Source organism: Neospora caninum, chromosome VIIa, assembly GCF_000208865.1.
Source record: "Neospora caninum Liverpool complete genome, chromosome VIIa".
NCBI lineage: Eukaryota > Apicomplexa > Conoidasida > Eucoccidiorida > Sarcocystidae > Neospora > Neospora caninum.
Genome location: NC_018393.1, coordinates 1,403,739 through 1,426,613, shown reverse-complemented (window position 1 = coordinate 1,426,613; position 22,875 = coordinate 1,403,739). Strand labels below are relative to the sequence as shown.

The 22,875-nt window shown below is 54.3% G+C and overlaps 1 protein-coding gene across 1 annotated transcript; it reads right to left on the bottom strand.

The window, feature by feature from the left end:
• Nucleotides 1-1,673: 1,673 nt before the first annotated feature.
• Nucleotides 1,674-21,521, bottom strand: NCLIV_020920 (conserved hypothetical protein; the record flags this gene model as incomplete). The annotated part of the gene is made up of 32 exons (XM_003882288.1): nt 1,674-1,769; nt 2,324-2,459; nt 2,982-3,296; nt 3,850-4,448; nt 4,640-4,832; nt 5,423-5,511; nt 6,008-6,103; nt 6,696-6,899; nt 7,294-7,418; nt 7,686-7,794; nt 7,936-8,000; nt 8,352-8,453; nt 9,049-9,208; nt 9,652-9,903; nt 10,342-10,550; nt 10,824-11,451; nt 12,066-12,303; nt 12,808-12,912; nt 13,259-13,349; nt 13,834-13,965; nt 14,438-14,643; nt 15,063-15,175; nt 15,527-15,625; nt 15,927-16,055; nt 16,352-16,485; nt 16,826-16,946; nt 17,195-17,453; nt 17,847-18,189; nt 18,584-18,724; nt 19,165-19,419; nt 19,876-19,993; nt 20,631-21,521. The coding sequence occupies 32 exons, from the start codon at nt 21,519-21,521 to the stop codon at nt 1,674-1,676; spliced, it is 6,753 nt and encodes a 2,250-aa protein (XP_003882337.1).
• Nucleotides 21,522-22,875: the final 1,354 nt, after the last annotated feature.

The window sequence follows — 22,875 nt, the reverse complement described above, 5'->3', positions numbered from 1 at the left end:
TACAGGTTTTTAGGGAGGCGCCCGCGGAGAGTCGGCTGTTTGTTACGCTGTTTGGTGGTATCCCAGGGACCAGCAGAAGGAGCAGGTTTTGTACCGGAGACGCGAGTTCCGGAAGGCGTCGAGCTCATATGTTTCGCTCGGCCTTCTCCTTTCAAGGTAGTTCTCTGCCATAGGTGACTTCCCACGAAGCCGTCGAGGTGGGAGGGGGGGGGCGTGTGAGGCTGCGTTGGCATAACCGTTTTTTTTCGAGTTTTTCGCCCCAGTATCGTCGGGGTCAAAAGTCTGTTTTTTCGGTATCGTTTGACTGGCCACTAACTTTCTTTAGCATTCTCCGAACTGATCTGGACGACTCGTCCTCACGACCTGATATGCAATGCTGTGCATCGAGACTACGACGGTGCAAAGGCCTTGTGTGGAATGCCGAGACTCGGACCACGTAGCACCCTTCGCGTCCGGCTCTTTCAACAGCGGTGTATACGGGCTGCATGCACTCTCGCGTCCGGTTGCAGTTGGGGCGCTGTTGTCGCCTGGGAGTTTCATGGAGGTGCGTGGCGTGAGTCGCGGCGACACACGAGTCGGTTTCTTCGTTTTCGGCGACCCTGCCACACAAATACCCGCCGGGCGTCTCCAGTTCAACAGAGCTGGTTCTCCTCTTAAGCCGCACGGCACCCCTTCCCGTCTGTTCTAGAGTCGCTCGTCGAACGAAAAATGTGCAACTCCTGGCTAGCTCCTCCGCGACTTGAGGAACGCACACCCGCTGAATTCGAATTCCACAAGCCTGTTCAGCCTTCAGGTACATCTGCTCCCTTCACACAAACCCAGGCACTGCGTTTCACATTTCTCTATATCGTCACATGTGCATTCCCCTATAGACTCTCTACAGGTGTATAACTTTTGCCCAATCGGTTTCAGCGTTTCCAGCTTTCAACACCTGAGAGTTCGGGAGCGGGCCGCCCTGAGCAGCGCTATCCATCTGCCACCGAGTTTCTGCCTGCATCGATCCCTGAAATTCTGTATCTCAATTCTGTATCTCTGTAGAGTCATAGGCGGGTGCTGACTCCGGTTCTCCGACTCTCCATATAGATAAGTAGGTGTACACCCCCCTGCGCGAGGGAGAGCGGAGAAGATGACAAGTCGAGGGTTCCGTGTTCTGCGCGTGAAAAGAAAGAAGTGAAGGCGAACCTGAAACCGCTTTCTCGTGTGCTCGTGCAAACGGCACGAGGAAGCAACGTCCAAGGCAGCACGCGCTAGGCATTCTCTCGACGGCTACAAGATCTACGAATCTCATCTGCGGCTTCCACACATTTCGGTGCGCGTGAACCGACGGCCCGTCGGGAGTCGGACGCGCGCAAGTCTCGAAATGCGGCGAGCGGAGGCCTACCCTCCCTTGAAAAGCGAGACACGCGAGAAAGCACAAACACCGGAAGTGGGAGAAAGGCTACACCGCGACCACGCACTGCGGCCCCCCCACGCACCGGAAATTCTGCAGGGTCCAGAGAGGCGCAACTCGGCTTCAGCGAGAAAAGAAAGACGCTGCGTTCGGGCCGAAGGAAAAAAAGACTGGAAGGAATTTTGCACAGAGCTCCTCGATCTTCGTGCCCGATCTGCCACCCTCCGCGCTCTGTGTGAATAAAAAAGACGGAAACCGAGAGAAGAATGAAAAAACCAAGGCTTCAGACGTCGTCGTCTCTGTCCGACAGTCCCGCCGGCGATCCCAGCGCGTTCTGCCCTGGAAGGAAGTCGAAGGAGTCGGATCCCGCGGAATTCGCCTGCAAAAGAAGAGAAACGGAGAATGTTTTTGCCCGTGGTGCTCTGCGCAAAGCCCCTGTCCGTTTTCTGTGTTCACAGTCCATGCGTTTCGACACCTGAAAATCGCCTTGCTCCTCTCGCCGCCCCTTTGCACCCGCGAAACAGCATAGCTAAGAACCAGAGGGGAGACGCCTCTTCTCTACGATAGAGACGGCCGTGCAACCGTATCGCGAGTGGCGTCTCCCCGACGGTATCTTCTTTTTTCACCCGAATCTATTCTGAGGCTGCCGTGAACGTGCGAAACCTTTGATGAGGTAGGGCAACGTGGCCGAGGAACGGGGACTGGTTTCGGCACTACGTAACACATGCGCTGCGTGGCTACCTATAAAATGGTTATCTTTGCAACCGCCGAAGAACGTCTCTCGGAAATGTTTCTCGCCTTTTTTGTTCCCTGCCCGACGGTCGCGACGGGATGCGCAGCGAGACGAGCCGCCGCATCCGGATTGGAGACACCCGAACCGGCCCAGATGCGAGAGACTGCGCCCCGCTCGTCCCTTTCGCCTGTCCAACTTACCCGTGCGAGGCGGTACGGGTGTCGCGCTGCGCCCTTTGCTCTTCTTCGCAACACATAACGCGAGAGAAGAAGCAGGCCGGTGACGCCAATAAGAGAGACAAAAACCAGCAGGAGCGTGGCGGGCCCATCTAGGTCGCTGCGCACAGACACCCAAACACCCCCCAAGACACTCTCGCTCTTGGATCCGCAAACGAAAATCCACATTGGATCCGCACACGAAAATCCACTCACGCCGGCGACTGCACGCCATTTGCCTACCACGCCGCCTGTACACGTATACGGAACCTTCAAAGACAAGTGGGAAAAGCTTGAAACATCGCAGTGAAAACGAGAAGCGAGACAGAGAAATGAAGCACGGAACACACCGACGGCACGCGACACCTGCGGCAGAGCCCCAGGGAACCGAGCTTGCCCATGCATGCCCACGAGGCGTACACCTGACGTGCGCATCCAGGCTTCTGAAAAAGCTGCAAAAGGCACACGGCTGCACTGGAAAGCGAGACTGCGTTGATGCATCCCCGTAAGACACACACAGCTCGCGAACGGGGGAGAACGGCCAACACGCCCAAGACGCCCGAGACGCTCGACGCTTTCCCCATTGACCGCGAATGCGCGAGAAACACTCCGGCGACCCGCGTATGTTTCCGCAGCTACTTACTCATCGAGTTCTTCGCACTCCGCAGTCTCCTCGTTCCAGCGCATGTCGGGACCACACCCCAGGTCGTCCTCCCTATCCGGTTTCTCCCACTCCGACACCGACGTGTCGTGCGTTGCATACGGATCCTTCCGCTTCGCTCGGCGCGTTCCCTCCGTGACGCGCGGCGCGCGATCCCACGGCGCCACCCGGCCGGGTTTCGTCGGCTCGTCCGCCTCGTCGTCTTCGACCAAAAGTTCACTTCGAGACACTTTCGGAGGAATCAGCGGACCGCGCGCACCCGGAGGAGAAACCGTGGACGGCGCGGAGGCGCGGTCGCTGAAGGCCACGAGGAAAGACGAAGCCAGACGAGACACCCGAGTCACGAAAGGACAGAGGGCAGACACGTGCAGACACATGCTACACCTCTTCTGGACTCGCAACCCGAGGTAACCCCCCAACGAATACAAAGATGCATAGCTATATATATATATATATATACATACCATATCCCCATATAAATATAAATATATCTACATATATCGCTTTTTACCTACATTTGTACATACAGTCACCACAGAGCACTGGAAAGAGAGTGGAAGGTACGAACGGTACTTGAATACGCACACGTACTACAGACATCCATGTGTTTTTGAGCAACCGGGAATTCGCGCCGCATGCGAGACGAACAAAACTAAAGAGGTGCGGGTTTCCGTGTCCAGAGGGAGATTTCGACAATTGAAGAGCGTGACGACTTCCCGACGGAACGAGAGTGGAGGAGACGATTTTCTCGACATGGCGAAAAAAAAACACGGCCGGGACAAGCCTGGAATACAAGCGTCTTTCCGTCTCGCCGTTTCCCTCTATCCAGTGTATCTAATGTGCAACGTACAGCTCTCGTAGCACCTCGCTCTTGGGCGGAGGCGCCTCCGCTTTTTGGGCGCTGCTTTCCCGATGAATGGTCCCCGCAGAGGCCGAGACCTGTGCGACTGCCGGCGTCGCCCGCCCCGGGGCAGGCGCCAGCGAAGCCGCGGGTTGGAGGGCGAAAGAGGCGAGGCCGCCTGTCCACGGCGCGTTTTCTCGGAGCGTGCCCGGAGACAAGAAAGTGAACTTCACCTCCGTAATGTAGTCCGCGCCGTCGCTGCTGCTGAAGGTCGATCCGGCAGGCGTATGTACACCCGAGCGGAGGATGCCGAAGGTGTACGGTTGGCCTCCGCGTTTGCTGGTGAATTCGAGAACGAACTTGGCGGAGTTGCCCAGGCGCTGCAGCTTGTCCGCTGCGAACAAGAAGGACCATACCACGCCGGTGGAGTGGGCATCGCTCTGCGCGTCCTCCGGCTCGTAGGCGTCGTCGTAGCTGTCGAGATTTGCAAAGTGCGTCGGGTAGAGCGTGACTCCGGTCTCTCCAAACAAATACGCCGACCGCCGAATAGTCTCACTGGACGCACTCTCTCCGGCCGCCGAAGGCGGCGTGGAAAGGCGCAGCAAAACCTGAGAAAAGAAAAGACGGAAATCCCGCCAGCTCCAGTCACAACTCTGCTGAAGTCTACGCAGACACGCAACGTGAGAATCGGCCTTGCTCGAGACGTGCACACATTGAGAGCGCGTAATTGTCCTTGGCACGTGTGAGAAAGGATGCAACCGTGGAGGTTTTGGGCAGCCTGACATTCGTGTTGTCTCACCACGAGGTCCTGTCCATATTTGACGGGGAGGGACGGGTCAGGATGGACGCCGATCACTGTCGGGCGCGTTTGAGGAGACGCGAGAGAAAACACTTGAAACTGGAACTTGAGAGGGAAGCAAGGCTCGCCCATGTAACTCCTCGGAAAATGGTTTCCATAATGATCGTCGGCGACGCGCAGGACGTAGTTGCCCCTGCCAAAAAGCCCATGCACATTTCACATACGTCTATCCACATGCAAACCCCTGTCCACGTGCCTATTTCACAGTATACCAACAGACACAAATATATATATATATATATATATATACTATGTAGGCATGGATGCAGCCACATTTATATCTATGCGCACATGTGCATACGCTTGTACCTCTCATGATCTGGTTGAATACACGCAGAAACGCATATATATATACTATGTAGGCATGGATGCAGCCACATTTATATCTATGCGCACATGTGCATACGCTTGTACCTCTCATGATCTGGTTGAATACACGCAGAAACGCATATATATATATATATATATATATACTATGTAGGCATGGATGCAGCCACATTTATATCTATGCGCACATGTGCATACGCTTGTACCTCTCATGATCTGGTTGAATACACGCAGAAACGCATATATATATATATATATACATATGTATGTATATATACATATGTATGTATATGTGGGAGAGTCCACAAGTCGGTAGCATAGGTGCAAGGAAATGTGCGTCGGCCCGCCCTGCACAGCCTTCAAAATTTGCGTGATTTTTCTTGGCGCGGGACTTACGGTTCGAGCTGGGTGGCTACCCACTGGCGCGTGTTCAGCGGATGATTTCCCTTGTTGATGAAGTCGAGTTCTCCGAAGGAAATGCTCTCCTGGAGAAAAACTCATGCACGTGCAGGGACTGGAAAAGACTCGCGAACCACGGCGGAACGTCACCAGAGAACCGCACAAGAAAGCAATTCAAAAAGCCCCATTCACCTCTCTGTCTTGACTACCATCTAAATTTAGATCCAGCCGAAACTCTCAACATGTCTACTATCTATCTATCTCTCTATCTACCTGTCTATCTATGTGTAGGCATATGCATGCAGTTGTGCGAGTATCTCTGCGCTTCTTTGGATCAACTCGACGCGCACCTCGCGTGACGCACGAACTGCAGCGCGCCAATGCATGCACACATGTGGAGAGGTCAATAGAGATAACCCTATCCATTGATATAGAAATAAATACATACGCACGTATATATATATATATATATATATATGTATATATATATATATATATACATATATACGGATGTATATTCGAGGAATGAGACCATCACTGTTGTTCGGAAGAAGTCGGAAGTGTCCGTTCGTGCCGACTTACTTGGCTGCGATGCCGATGATCTCCGCCCTCAACGACGTCGAGTTCGATGTGCGACAGGAAAAAGTTGTACTGGACTTCTGCCAAAATAAACGACTCCTGAGAACGCATGCACAGCCGCGAAGAAAGGCGACGGAAGTAAAGACACACCAAGAATGCAAACCCTTCAATCGCCTATAAACAAATCTACAAATATATGCATATACCGATGAATTCACGTGTGTAGATGTGCATGCACAGATGTTGAACTACACGTCAATATTCAGTGCATGCCCATTCGTTTGACCCCACCGGGCGAACGTCAGCAAACAGCGAGGACTCCTGAGAACCCTTGATTTCAAAGAGAGAAAATTCATTTCAAAAGGAGAAAATGACGTGCTGACATCTGGTGTCGGTTTACATCGACACTACCAAATGACCCCAGTCTCCTTTTCTCTCCACGACCTATGCATGTACACGTGCATCAGAAGTGCGTATGACACAGTCACACCCACATAGACAGATATACACATATATATATATATACATATATATATATATATATATATATATATATATATATATATGTACGTTTGTGTAGATCTGTATGGTTCCACGAACCGCGTATTGATGCACGCGCATTTGGATGCAGAGTCTCCAGGTTTCTCTGTCGTAAACTGTGTGCCTGCAGAGAGCATTGTTTCCAGCGCACCTCTGCGAGGGAGAAGGGAATTTCGGCCAGGAAGCCATCGCGCGGTTCACGCACCGCCGTCAGCGCCGTGCTGACGTGCTGCTGGCGACCGGAGTGGAACGACGAGCTTCGATCGGCTGCAGCCGCGACGGCTGCTCTGGGAAAGAATTGCGAAATCGAGACGGGCGAAACGCTCGCGCCTCCAGATGCGGCGCACTCAGCCATCTGCGAAGAAAGGAAAAAGAGACGTTCACGTCAGAGGACCCGACAGAGAGCAAAAAACGCAGAGAGCCAGAGAGAACGAGAGAGACACACCGTCCCAACTGCGCGAGACGACCTAAAAGGAACAAAACCAGAAGCCACAAGCCCTACACAGGCACTGAGCGTTCCGCATCACAGCCGCCTCCCTCCACAAAGTCCAGACATCGCCTCGGGTTTCCAAATATCCTCTACAGTTATATATATACATACATAACAAGGTGCCTGGAGGCATGCATATATGAATGAAGTGAGGCATATATATATATATATATATATACCGCGAAGCATCAGACCGCGAGGGTGCACACTCAGCCGCATGCACGGCGATTGACGAAGCTCCAGATTTGAGTTTTCACACCTTGTGTTTATCCTCCATGGGCATGACTTGGATGATGAGGTCGAAGACGACGCAGGGCGCGGCGCCTGCAACTGCTGCTCGATCGAGGCGGAAGGTGAGATAAAATGTTGAACTCTGGTCTAGCGCTGAAAAGACCGGAACCGTCATTCCATACACTCCGCATTTGCACAAACGCATCGCCTGACTCTCGTATTCACACAGCGGCACAAATACACCTCTATACACGTATATGTCTGCATGTATGTACGTATGTATGTCTGTCTTCGGAGGTGAAGCTCTTGGATACAAGCGCACTTTGTTCAGTAAGGGTGTAGCACCGGTGACCGTGTTCGACGTGCATCTCGAGACAGCGACGTGTAAAGACATCAGTTCGGGTTTCACTTTCCACTGACCGTTGTATTTTCTCTTGGAGCCGTCCAACTCAAACAGTTTCTCGTATCCGCCATCGCTTATTGTCCAGTCGTGCACCGCCGCGACGGGGAGCGAATGGGCATCCTCGACCTGCACAGAGACACATGTGTTTCAAAAAACGCTTCAATTTTCTTCGGTATGTGTATGCCAGGGCACACACGCGCGTGTCCATGTTTGCAGGGAAAAGACTTCCGGCATGCTGGCTCATGAGCGAGGACTTGGGACACGCACCTGAACGACGACGCTTCTGTCGTGGTCTTCTGAGAAGACGCCGAGCTTCAGTACCAAATCCTTCCCTGGCAAACAGACACAAATGACAAAACGTGCGACGCCATCGCAACCGCCGCTGAGTCGTCTCTGCGACCAGACCGCAATAGCCCGGGTCCCGGCTGCATCGACCCGGCTGTCGAAACCGGCCCTCGAGCAAGCATCTCGACAAAAGAGACGCATGCGTTCCTCGCCTTTTCTTGCAGAGTGAAGTGGCTCAAATCACAGTTATATACATCTATATATATCGTGGATGTAGACATTTGTATACATATATATATATATATATATATGGATATGTGTATGTGCGTGTTGGTATATGTATACGCATGCGTGTGTACTCTCGCGTTTCATGCGCGTGAGGAAGGCGAAGTTCTCACCCTTTGTGTCGAGAGCGACGCGCTTTTTTCCTTCTCCATTTGCGTCAGTCAACACGATTTTGCTTCGAATCAACAAACGGCCGTTCGCGTCGATGGGGCCGCCTGACGAGCACCACACGAGGAAAGCAGACGCGGCGGTGAAATCGAAAAGCGATGAGAAATTGCCGAAACGGAGAGGCAAGCAGACGCACCAAAACCGGAACTCAAAGCATGTAGAGACATACACGCCCATAACATAAAACAAACATAAAACATACAGATACATGTCTCGATATACATGGATGTGCCATGTACGTCCTCACCAATCATACACACCTATACACAGATACTTATCTACTACTTTATATAATTACATGTTCATACACACATGTATATAGATGAGTAGTAGGGACCGACATATACATGGGTCTACAATGGGTGGAGACGTAGAGAGATAAGCACGCGGGAAGAAGCGTCGACGGGAGTGTTTCCTCAGGTTTTGAAGAGAGTCTCACTCTCTGAACGCACGATCCCGCGGAATGAAGTAGCGGTCTCGCGAGTTAAGGGAAATGGGAGACACAGTTTGGAAGTCGACCCCCCCCCCTCTCCCCCCCGCCCCTGTTTGCGGGGAAAGGCACAGTTTGTGGAAACGGGAATCAAAAACGAGAAAAGGAATCGAAACCGAGAGAAGAAATCGAAAAAGAGAGAGCGAACGTACCCAGAGCCGCGCTTCCACCTTCACTGCTGTGAAGGTCCAGGGGCAGAGACATGGCACCGAAGGAAAAACAGCTGTCAGCTGCGTCTGCGTCGCCTTCGGGGCCTGCGTAGTTGACCGCAACCACTCTGATCTTGAGGGAAAAGTGGAGACACCTCTGGGACTGGGACATGCACAGAAGAAAGCGGAAGAAAAACCACATTTAGCGGGCTCACTTTGCGTAAAACGTGGCTGTCGGTTCGCGGTTTGTTCTCGCGCCCGGATCAGACTCGACCTCTCGCGTGCTCCGCTCTAGGTCGTGTTCTTCTCTCATCTTGTTCTTCTCTCACACGACACAGAGAGACAAGAAGCAACACATTCACCAGTGCCGCGTTCCGCAGCTGCATGCTCAATAGTCACACAAGGAACAAAGAATACATCCAACTGCATGTAGGTGCATAAGTACATACGAGAGATACGTCTGCATTTATGTGTTTCTGTGTCCGCCTCTACCACTCGCGATCTGCCGGCAGCCACTGTCTCCTCTCGCGAGTTTTCGATCGCCACATGTGCAAGATTACAAATCTCCAGCGGGCGATTCATGCGCAGAGTCGAGCCCGGACTCACGTCGACAGATTGTTTGATCTCGTGCTCGGGCTTGTAGACATTGTTTGCATGCGTGTTGTAGATTTTGAGGTAGTGCGTGCCTGGCTCTAATATAAGCCGAAGGAAGTTGACTCGGCCTCGCTGCTCGCCGATCCACGTGCCCTCTGCAACGCGGACGCCGACCTTGATGAAATCCAGGAGAAAGTTCGAGCCCGATTCCACGTAGAGCACAGATGGCGTCGTGACGTGCAGCGGCACGTTCATGATTTCGCCCTATAGACGGGGAAAACGCAAGGAGACACGCATCTGAGGTGCGAAGACAGCTCTCTCGACTCGGAGCCTTCTCAGAATCGGCAGCGAAAGAGCGAACCCCTCGCGGCTGCGGATTCGAACTGAAGACCCAGGAGGGCCCGCGCCGAAACAACTGCATGCCAGGCACACCCGCCCCCCCCCCCCCCGTTGCCACAGAACCACCCGAGAGTCTCTCTCCTTGGTTTCCCACAGAGTCGGGCTGTTCAACGCGACGCGCCTGGACGGTGCGACGGCAAACCGCCGGCGTTTTCTGAAGCCTGCAAACCCGTTTTGATGGGAGGCCAAGACGCGTTTTCTGTGCCCCGATCGCCCCTGTCTCTCGAGTCGCTGCGTCGCGACGAGGGGAAACCTTCGAGGCTTCCGAGCGTGTGCCGAGTACGTCGTTAACTTTCCTCTTACTTGCTTCTGAACGAAGGACGGCTGCAACTTGACGTCGAAGGTTTCACTCTCGAAGAAGAAAGGAAGCGGCGACGGCAGGGACAGCGCCGGAGGGTTCGCGAGGCACGGCGACTCGGAGTCGCGCACGCCGCCGGGGGATGCGGGATGAAAGAGCAAGTCCCGATGCAGCTGATCCACGGACGAAATGCCTGAAGCAGACACGCATGCCTCTGAAAAGAACCAAAATTGGCACCTGCAAGCAGCCCTACGTGCACCGAAAGGGATAAGCAAACCGCGGTTTACACGAAAATAGGCACAGCCGGACACGCGGACATAAGGCTATGGACCGGACGCTACGTACAAAAAGATAGGTACAAAAAGATATGCACAGGCATATGTGAACAGCAATCCACGCATATATACACATATATATACACATAAGTGTATGTGTATGGATAACGGAGGGGAGAAGAGCACGGCTGGAGTTTTCCCTCTGTGTTTACCAAAGGTGATGAGGAAGGGACCTTCAGCTTGGTAGGTGAATTTGTAGGTTCCCGGATTAAGAAGAACGAGGAGATTGCTGTCGGCCTCTTCGATGAGCATGAAGTTCAGCCCGTCGTCGTCTTCGCCGCCCACACTGCCGACGACGAGGTCGTCTTTCCCTTCTTCTTTGCGAACGGTTCCCGGCACCGCCGCACGCTGGCGTGTCTCTCCAGTCTGCGCCGCGGCCACTGCGTCTTTTCTGCAAAAAACGCGCATCAGGAGTCGGTCTCTCGACAGCACGGCAGGCTCAGAGGCGACGCGAAGCAGAGTCGGCTTCTCGACGGTCAAAAGCGTCGCGGACGCACCCTTTTCAAGGCGAATCGCGTCTTGACCGGTCGCCTCCGGCTCAGCGCGAGCGGCGAATTGGGGGCGGCGCTTCAGGTCGCGTGGGGCAGGAGATGAGACCGCCGTCGTGGGATTCTCCTCGTCGAAACGGAAGACAGAAGTCGAAAAAACCGGGACATCTGGAAGCGACAACCATCCCCGACGGTTGAAAGACGAGAGCGGAGGCTCCACCGGCATCAAATCCGGAAGGCTCAGCAGCTCTGCCCGTAACGCGTTGACCGTAGTCTCATCCGCATCGCCAATCTGCACACCCCGCAACACGCCCAAACAGAAATGAAAGCAGAGAAAAGACGGAAGGAAAGAAGAGAAGAAGACGTAAAGAAAGAGAACAAGACGGAAGGGAAGAAAGCAGAAAAAAAGACGGAAAGAAAGAGAACAAGACGGGAAGAAAGCGGAGCGAGCAGATCACACCACGGGGCGTATCGGCGCAGCTGCCTGCTGTTGTCCGTGAAACGGTCTCGGAGAGAGACACATACAACTAGGCGTCTCCTAACCCGTCTCTCCTTCAAAGAGTTTCTCTGAGACATAGTGACACGGACTCCTCCGTCTAGACGTATGCGTGGCTATACGTTTGTGCGTGTGGACGCGTATCACCTATATCCATTCATCTGATCAATATACACTCCACTCACAGAGATCTTTGTCAGTCTCTTACACAAGACATTCAGCCCCCCCCCCCCCCCCCCGGCCCCCCGGCAACACGTCACAACGCACGGCTCTGGCGGTCTCTTCTCTTCTGCGCCTTCTCTTTCAGTATCTTCTCTTCCTCCCTTTTCTCCTCTCCGTTTTCCCCTCTTTGTCCTGTCTCCCGATCTGCTCATATTTTTCGCCGAGAAAGTGTGCCGCGGGTTTCCGACCTCCGCGTGGATGGTGGCATGGGCACAGAGGCGTTCGGTGGGACTGTCCACTTCGTCGTAGATTTTCAGTCTGAGGACAAAGTCGCCGGATCCGACGTCTGTGGCGAGCAGGAGCAGTCGGTTTTGCGTCAGCAGCGACACCGCTTCCGGCTTTCGGCGGAGGCCCAGACTGTCTCGCTTAAAGAGCAAGAGTTGGGCGGGAATCCACGGCGGATGCAGCACAACCTCGACTCGGACGCTGCGCAGGAAAGACGACAGAAAGGACACAGAAGAGAGAACGCGATGGTCCCAAAACACAGAGGCCGTTGCACAGAGGCGAGAGAAGAAACAACGAGAGGTGAAAAAAGGCCAAGGCACAGTCTGGGAGTTCTAGACGGAATGTGGATGCGAGCCCAAACATTCCATGTTGAGAAAGACTGGAGAGGATTTGCAAGATGGAGAGAAACGAATGGAGCGGGACGGGGGGAGGCGTCCACCTCCATGTAAATGCAGAGAGGAGACATGCATATCCGGAGAGATACAGAAACGACTCTATTGAGGGAAACAGCGAGAGGGGCAAAGCGAGATTTGTAGAGATTTGTGCACCGAGACAGGTACGCAGAGAGACGTGTTTGTAGATTGCGCGATGGGTAGAGAAGACGAGAAAGCAGCTGAAAGGTAGCGACTTGGAGCGGTGGGCACGAACGGGTGCCCGAAGAGCTGCCTTCGCATCGCGAAAAAACTGCCGATTTCGTCAGCACACCTCGTGGCGGGCGAGTCGGAGGAGAAGGCGAATTCAGGATTCACAGACGGCGAGAGCCAGAAATCTCTGGGCGCTGCAACTTCCAAACGGTGCGCGGCGATTTGCCTGAAAATACGAAAACACCAGGCATGGCACACATGGCGGCAAAGCCGAACACGCGGGGTTCCGTGGCAAGATCGAAAAGCAAGGTTTCTCCACACTCCAGAAAACGAACTGCATGCAACGCAGAGACGTCGGAAGGCAAAACAGGTGGACACGGACGCTCGGATTTAGAGAGCGGGAAAAGGAAGAAACCGTCTGCACGAATCCACCGCGTCGCAGAGCAGACTCAGAGACCAGAACGAGACGAGAAACCGGGAAGTTTCCTAGCACACGAAAACTCGCCAAGAAGCGCGAGCGGAGGATATAACAGTCGAGAGGAAAGGCAAATCCCGGCGGAAACGGCACTGACTTCGGAATGAAGATCCCAGCATCTAGCGTGCGGCGAAGATGCTCTTCTGCTCGGGTTTTCAATTCATCCCGCGAAAGACCACCTCCTCGAGCTGAGAGGACAAACAGCAGACACACCGGTTTTGACTATACCGACACAGACGTCTGAAAACGTGGTCTTCACAGGGTCTCTGGATACGGCGACAAGGCAGGCTGTACGCCTTGCCACGGTTAGAACTCGTGAAAAAATCGTATAAACAAATTCAGACAAACCTGTACTTATTTGAAAATGTGTGTGTATATACACATACATATATGTATAGGCATATACAGACGTATCTATGTAGACATATATACATGTGGGATGAACTGGTATCACCACCCCCTAACACGTATAAATACATCGATTCGTCTGTAGACACGGGCATGCATATATGCCCATGCATATATATATATATATATAGAGAGAGAGAGAGATGTACTGAGCACGCGCCGTATCTGCGTGGAGCTCTCGCCTAGTTGATCGATTTTTGATTGGACAGTGCATTTACGAAAAGAGATGTGTTTGCCACGTGGGGACTGGTGGTTTGTGCGTACCCCATGGGCACTGAGGAACCGCCGACTTGGGCACAAGGACGAGGTGAAGCTGCGCAGTAGGACACGGCGGCAGCGAGGTCGACTGCAGCGAGAAGGCGATGCGAACAATGTACTCGCCCTCCACATCGGTCTCTGCAGAACGACAAAATCCGCAAACACGCACGATCTCGCGTAAACAACGCGCCCCAAGAAACGAAAAGCAAAGACTTCTACATCTCACCGCATACCTCTCGCATTCTCCGTCCTTATGCATATTTATATATATATATATATATATATGCTGGCATTGCCATGGATGAACCCATGGGTCTGAGGCGTCGCTCTCTCGATATATATATCTCCATATATATGTAGTATCTCTATTCATATATATGCAGATGTATGTACCTATATATATCGACCCACATCTGTAGATGGAAGAAGATGATTTTCTGTAGCATGTAGATGCCAAGAGTCGGCGGTAATTGGAAATACACGTCGGGAAACAAGGGACTGGCGAATCGAGAGATCAAACTATGCGCGTCTCGAGGGCGCAGAAGGCTACCTGCGATGGCCGTAGACACTCGCCTCGTCTTTGTCTTCTTCTCGCGGAGCCTTTGCTTACCCAGAAACAAGTCGGTGTACGCTTCGCCGAGTTTGTCTTGCGGCCTCTCCTTCGGGAAAATGGAAATGCGAGGCTCCGAGCTGTGCGGCGACCGGACGTGAACTTTGAGCATAGAGTTTCGAGGAATGTACAAGTGAAGATGCTGGTGGCCACTCGCCGGAAGGAGAAACTCTTTGTCTAGAGTCATCTCGACATCCACTTCACCCCTGGAAAACACAGAACACTGCCAAAGCTTTAATTTCCACACGCGGGAAACACACACACCCTGGGAAAAAACCTCCCGACTCACGCTTCGTCCGCCACCCGACAACTCTGCAGCGAATCCTTCCGCGCAAAGTGTTCATAAACAAGCATTTCAATATCAACGTCTTTATTTCTCTCAATCTGCCTCTTCGTCCACGCGTTTTTACACGCCTACCCCTATCTAACTGTACAAATGCGTGTGTACATGCATAGACGAATCCCTACTGAGATAGGTAGGGGCACGTATATCGATATACCAAACCTACATTGGATTCATATACATATATTTATATATAGACATATACATACATGTACATACACAAATACACCTACTTCTATATCGAACTATTTCCTTTTACACGAGTCCGTGTTTGCATCTCACCGGATGTAGCGCGGCAAGTGCGGAGTATCATTTTTGCACAACCACGTGCCGCTGTGGATGTCGTCGCCGGAGCGCGTGACGAGGCGCAAGTCGATGACGAACGGGATGCAGAGCTGCATACGCGACAGGAACGAAATCGGTTTATATACGGAAAGCGGCCTCGAGAGACGCGAGACAGCGACATCGCACGCGGCCGCGCGCACGCAGGAAACAGACGGAACGCCAAGAGCCGCAAACGCCAGGACACACAGCTCGGCGACGGTCGCCACCAAGAGAGAAATACTCTCAGACGCACTGCCAGGAAAACGAGGAAGAGCGAGGCCACGGCTGAGGCACAAGGCAACAAACCTCTGGACGACACATTACGAAAACTGGAGGTGGGAAAACCGGATCTGGCGACCTGACACCGCCGCGAGACTGGAAAAGACCAGGAGTCGAGGCGCTGATCGACAAAAACACCTCACCTCCTGGGCACTGTTCGCGGCAACAAAATCAAGCGTCTCGGGAGTCAGCGCGACGATCTCGACGGTGTACGTCCCGGCATCAAAAGGGCCAACCAGATGCTGAAACGGAAACGCAGAGAAACAGAAACCCGGCGCTTCCAAACTCCAGAGCTGTCCCCGCCTCACGCGAGGAAGGCAGAGAATGCACAACCCTCGTATCGACATAGGTGTATGTACACCTGCGGCCCACACCCAGGAAGCTCCTGCTGCCACAACGCGTCTTCGCGCCTCGCCAGGACGTTCCAGCAACCGCGACGAGCGTTTCGAATAGACATGCTCAGAGCTTTGAAACAGCTTCATTCATGCGTGCTGAACCAGCGCCTTGACTGCCAAAGAACAGATGCCGGCGCGGGGCTCTAACCTGATAGTCGTGCGAGAAGGAGAGCGCATGCGTTGCACTCGACTCCCCCTCGTCGCCCCCTTCTCGCCGAATAATGCCTGCCAAATCTGCAGCTGTGAAGTCGGAGAGCACGGCGAGGTGGACGTACACCTGAACCCAGAGAGACACCCGAGATAAACCAGCACGAGCACCGTGAAATGCGTTCGAAGAAAAGTCGGCCACCCGTCTCCCAGTTGCGCAACCTTCCAGACACACAGAATCACAGAAAGGCACTTTCATGGACGTACAGTGTACACAAGTCTATTTATATGAAGACGTAGTTCTAAACAAACGTCTGTATATACATATATACGTGTATAGATGTATTTTTTGATTCCTCCTTTGGATGCGCCTGTAAAAGGGTGAAGCGATCGCGGCCGTTAAGCAGATTCCATTTTTATCCTTACTTGCGAGAGCGACTTCTCCACAGTGAAGCGGCCCTGGGCGACAACTTTGAAGGCTCCGTTTGCCTTGACGGGGGGCGGCGTCATGCGAAAAACAAAAGTTCGGAAATTCTCCTCGCGGGCTTCCGTCACCACACCTGGGCAAAAAAAGGAAAAGAAAAAGTGTCTACGGCTGACCTTTGAGTTGCCTCCGGAGACGCGAGGACGATAACTGCGAGAAAGGGAAAGACCCGGGTGTAAGTACAAGACCGCTGGACCATGTCCCCCAAAACTCCATCGGCGTCGGTGCATGCACAGAGCATGCCGATTCAAAAAAAAACGTGGCCCACAGCCGCTACTTTGCGCGCAACGCGTTTTCGAAATACAAGCAGTCCCGTGAGACCGTGAGTCCCGTCCTCGAGACGCACGGAGTGTGCACACCCCAGGCGAGGCGAGCGAGAGCTTGCTGTGTCTCCACGTGTGCACTGGAACACTCACCGAGGTCGATGACGTCTTCCGAGGGCGGAGGCGCCGACAGCGGCGGAGGTCCACTGGGCGAAATGAGGAGAGGCGGCAGCTGCATGGTGCTCGCCGACGCCCGATTCACACACCCGTAGCGCTGCAAAAAAACTCGCCGAACAAGCGACTTAATGAAAATTCAAACATATATACAGAAATAGATCTGCATGCATTCTGTGCTACGACGTGTATATATATATATATATGTATATATGTGTATATGTATCGGTGTGGATGTAGGTCGGGATCTGGAGCCCGTTATGCGTGGAGATGGCAACTGTGTGGAGAAAATGAGGCGCACGCCGACACAACTCTCAGCAGCGTTGTCGATCCTGACCCTGGACTCACTTGGTTCAGGAGCGCGAGGGGTTTGACGGTTAGGCGCATGTAGAAGCCGTCACAGGGCGGCAGACCTCCGAGCGGATACTCCGCAAATAAGGCGAGATGGTAAGTTCCCGGAGCGACCCGGCAGTGCAAGGCCACCATGCCGCTGTCTTTGTCGCCGAGGACTTTCTCCCCGCACATCTCTTCGAGGTTGTCACCATTCCCCGACGTCAATGCCGTTCGAAGTCGGAGGTTCGCTTGATACAGCGACACAGCAATGTCACTGCGAAAAGTAAAAAACGCAGAAACCCAAAGGTCTCTTTGGCTCTCATCCGAACCGCTAACACACCCGCACGTGTCCCGCCTCTTTTTCTGTTCTCCCTGCCCTCTTCTCTCGCCTCTTTCCCAGCTCTCTCTGTTCTTGTGCCTCGCCCCGTTTTCTGTTCTCCCTGCCCTCTTCTCTCGCCTCTTTCTCAGCTCTCTCTGTTCTTGTGCCTCGCCCCGTTTTCTGTTCTCCCTGTTCTCTTCTCTCGCCTCGCGATTTCCTTCCGCCGCGCCGTCCCTCTTAGGTTGCCGCGCGTCTGTTCATTCGCCTGCCTTCGCTAAACGCGGCGACTCTGTTTGATTGCGGACACTCTTGCCTCGCGTTCTTTTCCGTGGGTGCTCGGCTCCTCACCTCGGCTCTTTGATGTGGAGATCGACAAAGTGCATCATTTCGTCGACCTCGTCGGGTGGAAATCCGACCCAGTCCTTGAAGTCGAGGCTACGCGCATACACAGCGCCGACAGGGTCCGCGGCTGCCTCCGCCGTGTTTTCCCCGCGTTCGCCTTCCTCGATCTGGTGAATCGCCGTCGGCAGGCGCGCGAATTTGCACATCCAGGAATGGTGGCCGACCTCAAAGGGCGTGAGGCGCGTCTCGTAGTTGACACGATACTCCAGATCGAACTGCATGCACTGCGTCGCGTGGTCTTCCAGAAACATTGGCTCCCCCGCAAGAACCCAAATCTTGTACAAAAAGCCTGGAAAGCGAAGAAGGGAAGAAAGGGACAAAAAAGAGGAAGAGATACGCACGGAGGGGGAGAGCCGGCGCGGGACGCCGCGTGCCCTTCTCCACGCGCGCCAAACGCGGCAGGCTCACCGCCAACAAGCATACAGCGCATCGGCAAAAAGCGGAAGAAAGATCGAGAAAGAGAAAGGAAGAAAACGAGAAAGAAAAGGAAGAAACGCGAGAATAGAACGATGAGGGAGACACAGGAGCGGGAGAAAGATGCAAGGAAGAACACGGCCAAAAGGAAGAGGAAGGAAACGGGAAACAGGCACCGGTTAGATGCTCTGCAGGTTTGAGAACAGAGAGCAACCGAAACGTTGCTATCGAGAGGAGAGAAGGGACCTCCCGGCGAGGGAGCGCCTTACCGGTGGGCATGGCGTGGTCAAACAGATGCCCGTTGTACGTCGGCGTCGCGCCCATGCAGCCAAGGAGACACTGCGGCCCCGTCGCATGCGGATCAGGCTGCGATTTCTCGTCGAAAAGCTCCAGCAAAAGCTGAAGTGGACCTACAGACAGACCCACAGAAGGAAGGCTGCAGGTGCATAAAAAAGAAGCGGACTTTCCACGTTGCGTCACCGCACCGAAGGCGAGCCGCGGTGCGCGGACACCCAAATTCCCGGCGACCGCCAAGGTGTATTGACACACAGAAAAGACAAGACAAACCAGCCTGAGTATGTGCATGCACCCGTCGAGGCACACTGCAGAGCTCGCATTCCTCAATCTCCCACTGCTTGATTCCTTGTACGTAAATACAAATCTCTACAACTGTAGTAAACATCTACAGATACACGTATAGACGTATAAAGGTATGTATACATATACACATATATACATATATATATATATATATATATATATATACAGAGAGAGAGAGGGAATGTGGAGAAAGACCGGATAAACGGAGAGTGTATTGCAAGGTCTGACGAGCACATGAGGCAATGCCTACCTGAGACAAATCGGAAGGAGAGCCTGAAGAAGAAGCGTGCGAATCGGTGTAGCCGGCGGGGAACGTCGACGCTCGTGCTCCAGACCGGCAGACTGTACGGAGCCCAGGACGAGACGTTGCGGAAAACAAACACGAAGGGCGCTTCCGGCGGATTCGAGAGCGTGAGCGGCGCGTCGCCGAGAGTCACGACTTCCGCAGTCTTGGGCAGGGAAGACTCGGCCGGGCAATTTGACGGAATGTGCAGGGGCATGCGGTCTGCAGCAGCGAAACCACACGACCAAACGCGACGCAAGACAAATGCAAGAGAGGATAAAACACATACTCAGAGAAGGCAAGGATGTAGAAAGAGAGAGTCTCGGTGCGCCGATGCATCCAGAGGTCAACGCACAGGAGCGGCAACAGAAGAGCGAACACGAGGCACGGTTGGACGTCGCCACTTCGGGGGAGCCGCGCCACACGTTTGCTCTCGCGTTCGGCAGATCTGTGGAGTCTTTTACTCGTTCCTGTTCTTCTCAGACCCCGTCCTCTGTCTTCCTTTGCCTGTGCCTCTACGCGTCCTCCACATCCTGCTCTACAACCGCCTCTCTCTCGCGCAGGTTGCTCGGTTCTTTGTGAGCGCTCTATCGCTTCTGACCGCAGCCCCTTCGACCCTCTTTCCCTTTCTTCGCTTCTCCCGTTGCTTTTTCGTGTCTTCGCTGTTCTCTGTCTCACCAACTGGGACCACTGAGAGGTCGACACGAACCGGGAAGCACGGGAGGAGCGGCGAGTGGCCGATCGTCTCTCCGTCTGCCAGCGGCGTGCGCCCTCGAGAGTCCCGGAAGCTGAACACCTGGAGCGCATGCAGACAGCGTTTCACATCAGGCCCCGCACACATGAGAAGAGAAACGTGAAGTCCGTTTGTCCCGCCGCCCTCTCTCTGTCCTTAACTCTCTCCCTCACCGCCCTTGTCCCGTGTGATTCGCACCCCTCTCTCCTGAACTGTTCGCGACCGTGTCTCCTGCCCGTCTCTCCAGTCCCCTCCCGAGGTACAAACAGTATCTTATGCGTTTTCGGTCTGTCGCCGTCGCCGCGCGTGTGTTCGTCCTCACAGCGCCAATCTCAAAAGCCTCCGAGAACCGCTTTGCCGGAGGAATGCGACTCTTCTGTCCTCTCGACCATTCTTCGACACCCCAACCGACGAGCCCCTCCCCCCCCCCCCCCGCGCAGCCGCGCTACAAAAAAAAAAGCGAAAGGCGTTGAATTTCTCTAGCCTGCGCCGTTGATGTTGATCCACACGGTTAAATTTCTTTGGAGTAATCTACAAAGGTTTTTTCACGGGTGCAAACAGCGAGAGCCCACGTAGATGCTAGGGTGATCCGCACCACCGTACTAGGCGGGATCCTCCCCAGGACACCCTTATAAGCTTATTCTGCGGAGTTGTACGCCCACCGCTGCCCGCACTGGAAAACCTCACATCACCGTGTCACCTCTTCAGCCTTCCCGCCTGCTCGCCCGAGTCTCGTTTCCTGTCTCACCAAGTCGAAGACCGCATCGCCGTCTTCGTCGCTGAGCGCCGCGCTGAGGACGACCTTCGTCCGCGGGCCCCCGGCGCCCTCGACGCGCCTCCCAACTGCGACCGCCTGCTGTCTCCTGATGGCCGACTGCATGGCACCAGCGCCGTCGGCAGCAGCCGCCGCCTCTGAGGCCGAGAGCGCCGGATGCGGTTTCTCGCTCTTGCGGCGTCTGTACAGCTCGAGGTGGTTAAATTCTGCGACGTTGTCTCTGTGCATTTCGACGCTCACGGAGAGGATGGCCCGACGTGAGTTCGCAGACGTTTCCGCCTCGGAGGCGATGGAGAAGGAGACTCGTTGCTCGTGGAGAATGGACGACGCAGGCAATCCAAAGACATCTCCGAGCGTGATTTCGCCATTATAGGACAAGTACGCAAAGTCGTTGAGAGTCATGGGGAGCGGACGGTACTTGCAGTTCCGCGGAGTGTACTTTTCCTCGAGAGCATCCTCCACCGAGGCTTCCCCCCGCGGGGAGGCAGACACAGTCCCCGCAGGCGCCCCACGCGGCGCCGGCTCGTAGGGGAGCGCAGAAGCAGCGAGCGACAAAAGAGAGGCGACGGAGGCCAGGCTAAAGAGGAGACACCCACGGTGTTCTGAGAGCGGACCGCGCGGAGGCTTCGGATTCCCCGCGCAGAGCGCTGAGGCAGGCCTGTTGAGAGGAGAGACGACATAAGGAGTCGAAGAAATGTGTGGCGTCGAGCGTGCAGACGCGAACAAGCGAGACGTTTCGCCACGAGGTGACGCGAGAACGTGCGAGGCGGACGATCCCGAGGCGGCGCACGTGCCCCGTTTTTTGTCGGGCCTCATCTTGTCTTTGCACACAGAGGCGGGAACACTGAAAAGAGCGCGGCAGTCGCGGGAGAACTCAGAGAGAAGAGAGAAAGTGTCCCTGACGCGAGGAACGGGCGAGGCAGACTGGCAAACGAGACTTGGGACGTGGCGATGGTCAGTAGACGAGACACCCGAGAAGCACAACCACGGACGTGGCCTAACACATGGCGACGGGGAGCGAGAATCAAGACACGCGACCAAGGGAGGAGAGCCCTGGACGACACGGCAGGACACGCAGCGTTATTCGCGCGCGACCCGTCCGCGAGTCCGTGTTTGCGAAAGCGACCGGCAACGAGCGCGTGGAAAGTAGAGGTTCCAAAGCCCCACGACGGATTTACGCGCACTGACAGAGTATGTGCACGTCTCGACACTTTGGACTGAAAAATTACGCTTATGTGTGCTCGCAAGAAGTACGAAAAACGCGTGCGGCGTCGTGTTCCAAGAGCCCGAGTGTGAAATGTGGGGGACCGGGCAAAAAAAGGGCAGCGAACAGACAAGAAAAAAGGAGTGTTGTGAGGCTTGACGGAGGAATCGGACAAAACGGGGAGACAGAAAAAGCGGCGACAGAAACGAAGACCTCTTGTCGGGACTGGATTTCGAGGCGCGGGCCCCGTGTGTCTCAGGCGCACCTGCTCCGAGGCGTTCGTTCGCTAGTGTGACAATTTACCGATTTGTGACACATTCAGACACAAAAGAGTGTTCTTCCAAGTCAAACTGGATCATGGAGAGTCAAAGACAGAGACAGCAGCCGCGGTTCTCGGAGGAACTTATCCGACAGGCACCGCAAGTTTTCGCCGGGGCTGCAGGGAAGAACCGGACTCGGAACGAGGACACACTTTTAGAGGCACATCTCTGTCACCCAAACCGCCGAAACGCGGCGTTTGGAGCGACGGAAACAGCGCAAAAACAAAAGGAGCTGTCAGAAGCGCGTCTGCTCTTCTAACTGGCGTCGGCTGCGTGGAAGGGGGAAAGGAACCTAGAGCTGAAGCGAAGGCGGAAGCAAACCCACCGACGCCCATTCGAGCCGGGCAAAAGACAAAGGCAGCCGCGCTCACGCAGAGAAGAGAAACGAGAAAGGAAACGAGAAAGCGGAGCTCGAGCCGAGCCTTTGTCCCCACGAAGGAGAGTTACCGAAAAAGACGGAGGCCGGCAAAAGCTTGCAGCGTCTCTCTCAGCGCTGGTGACTTCGCATGCAACCGTCGGCACAGTGTGCTCGCGGACGCAACACACGACCGGCAGCTCGGCAAATTCCTCTGTCTCCCGTAGAGCAAGCGACAGGATCCTGCTGGAAATGAACGACGTTTTCTAAAAGCCGCTCCCCGGCGCTTCC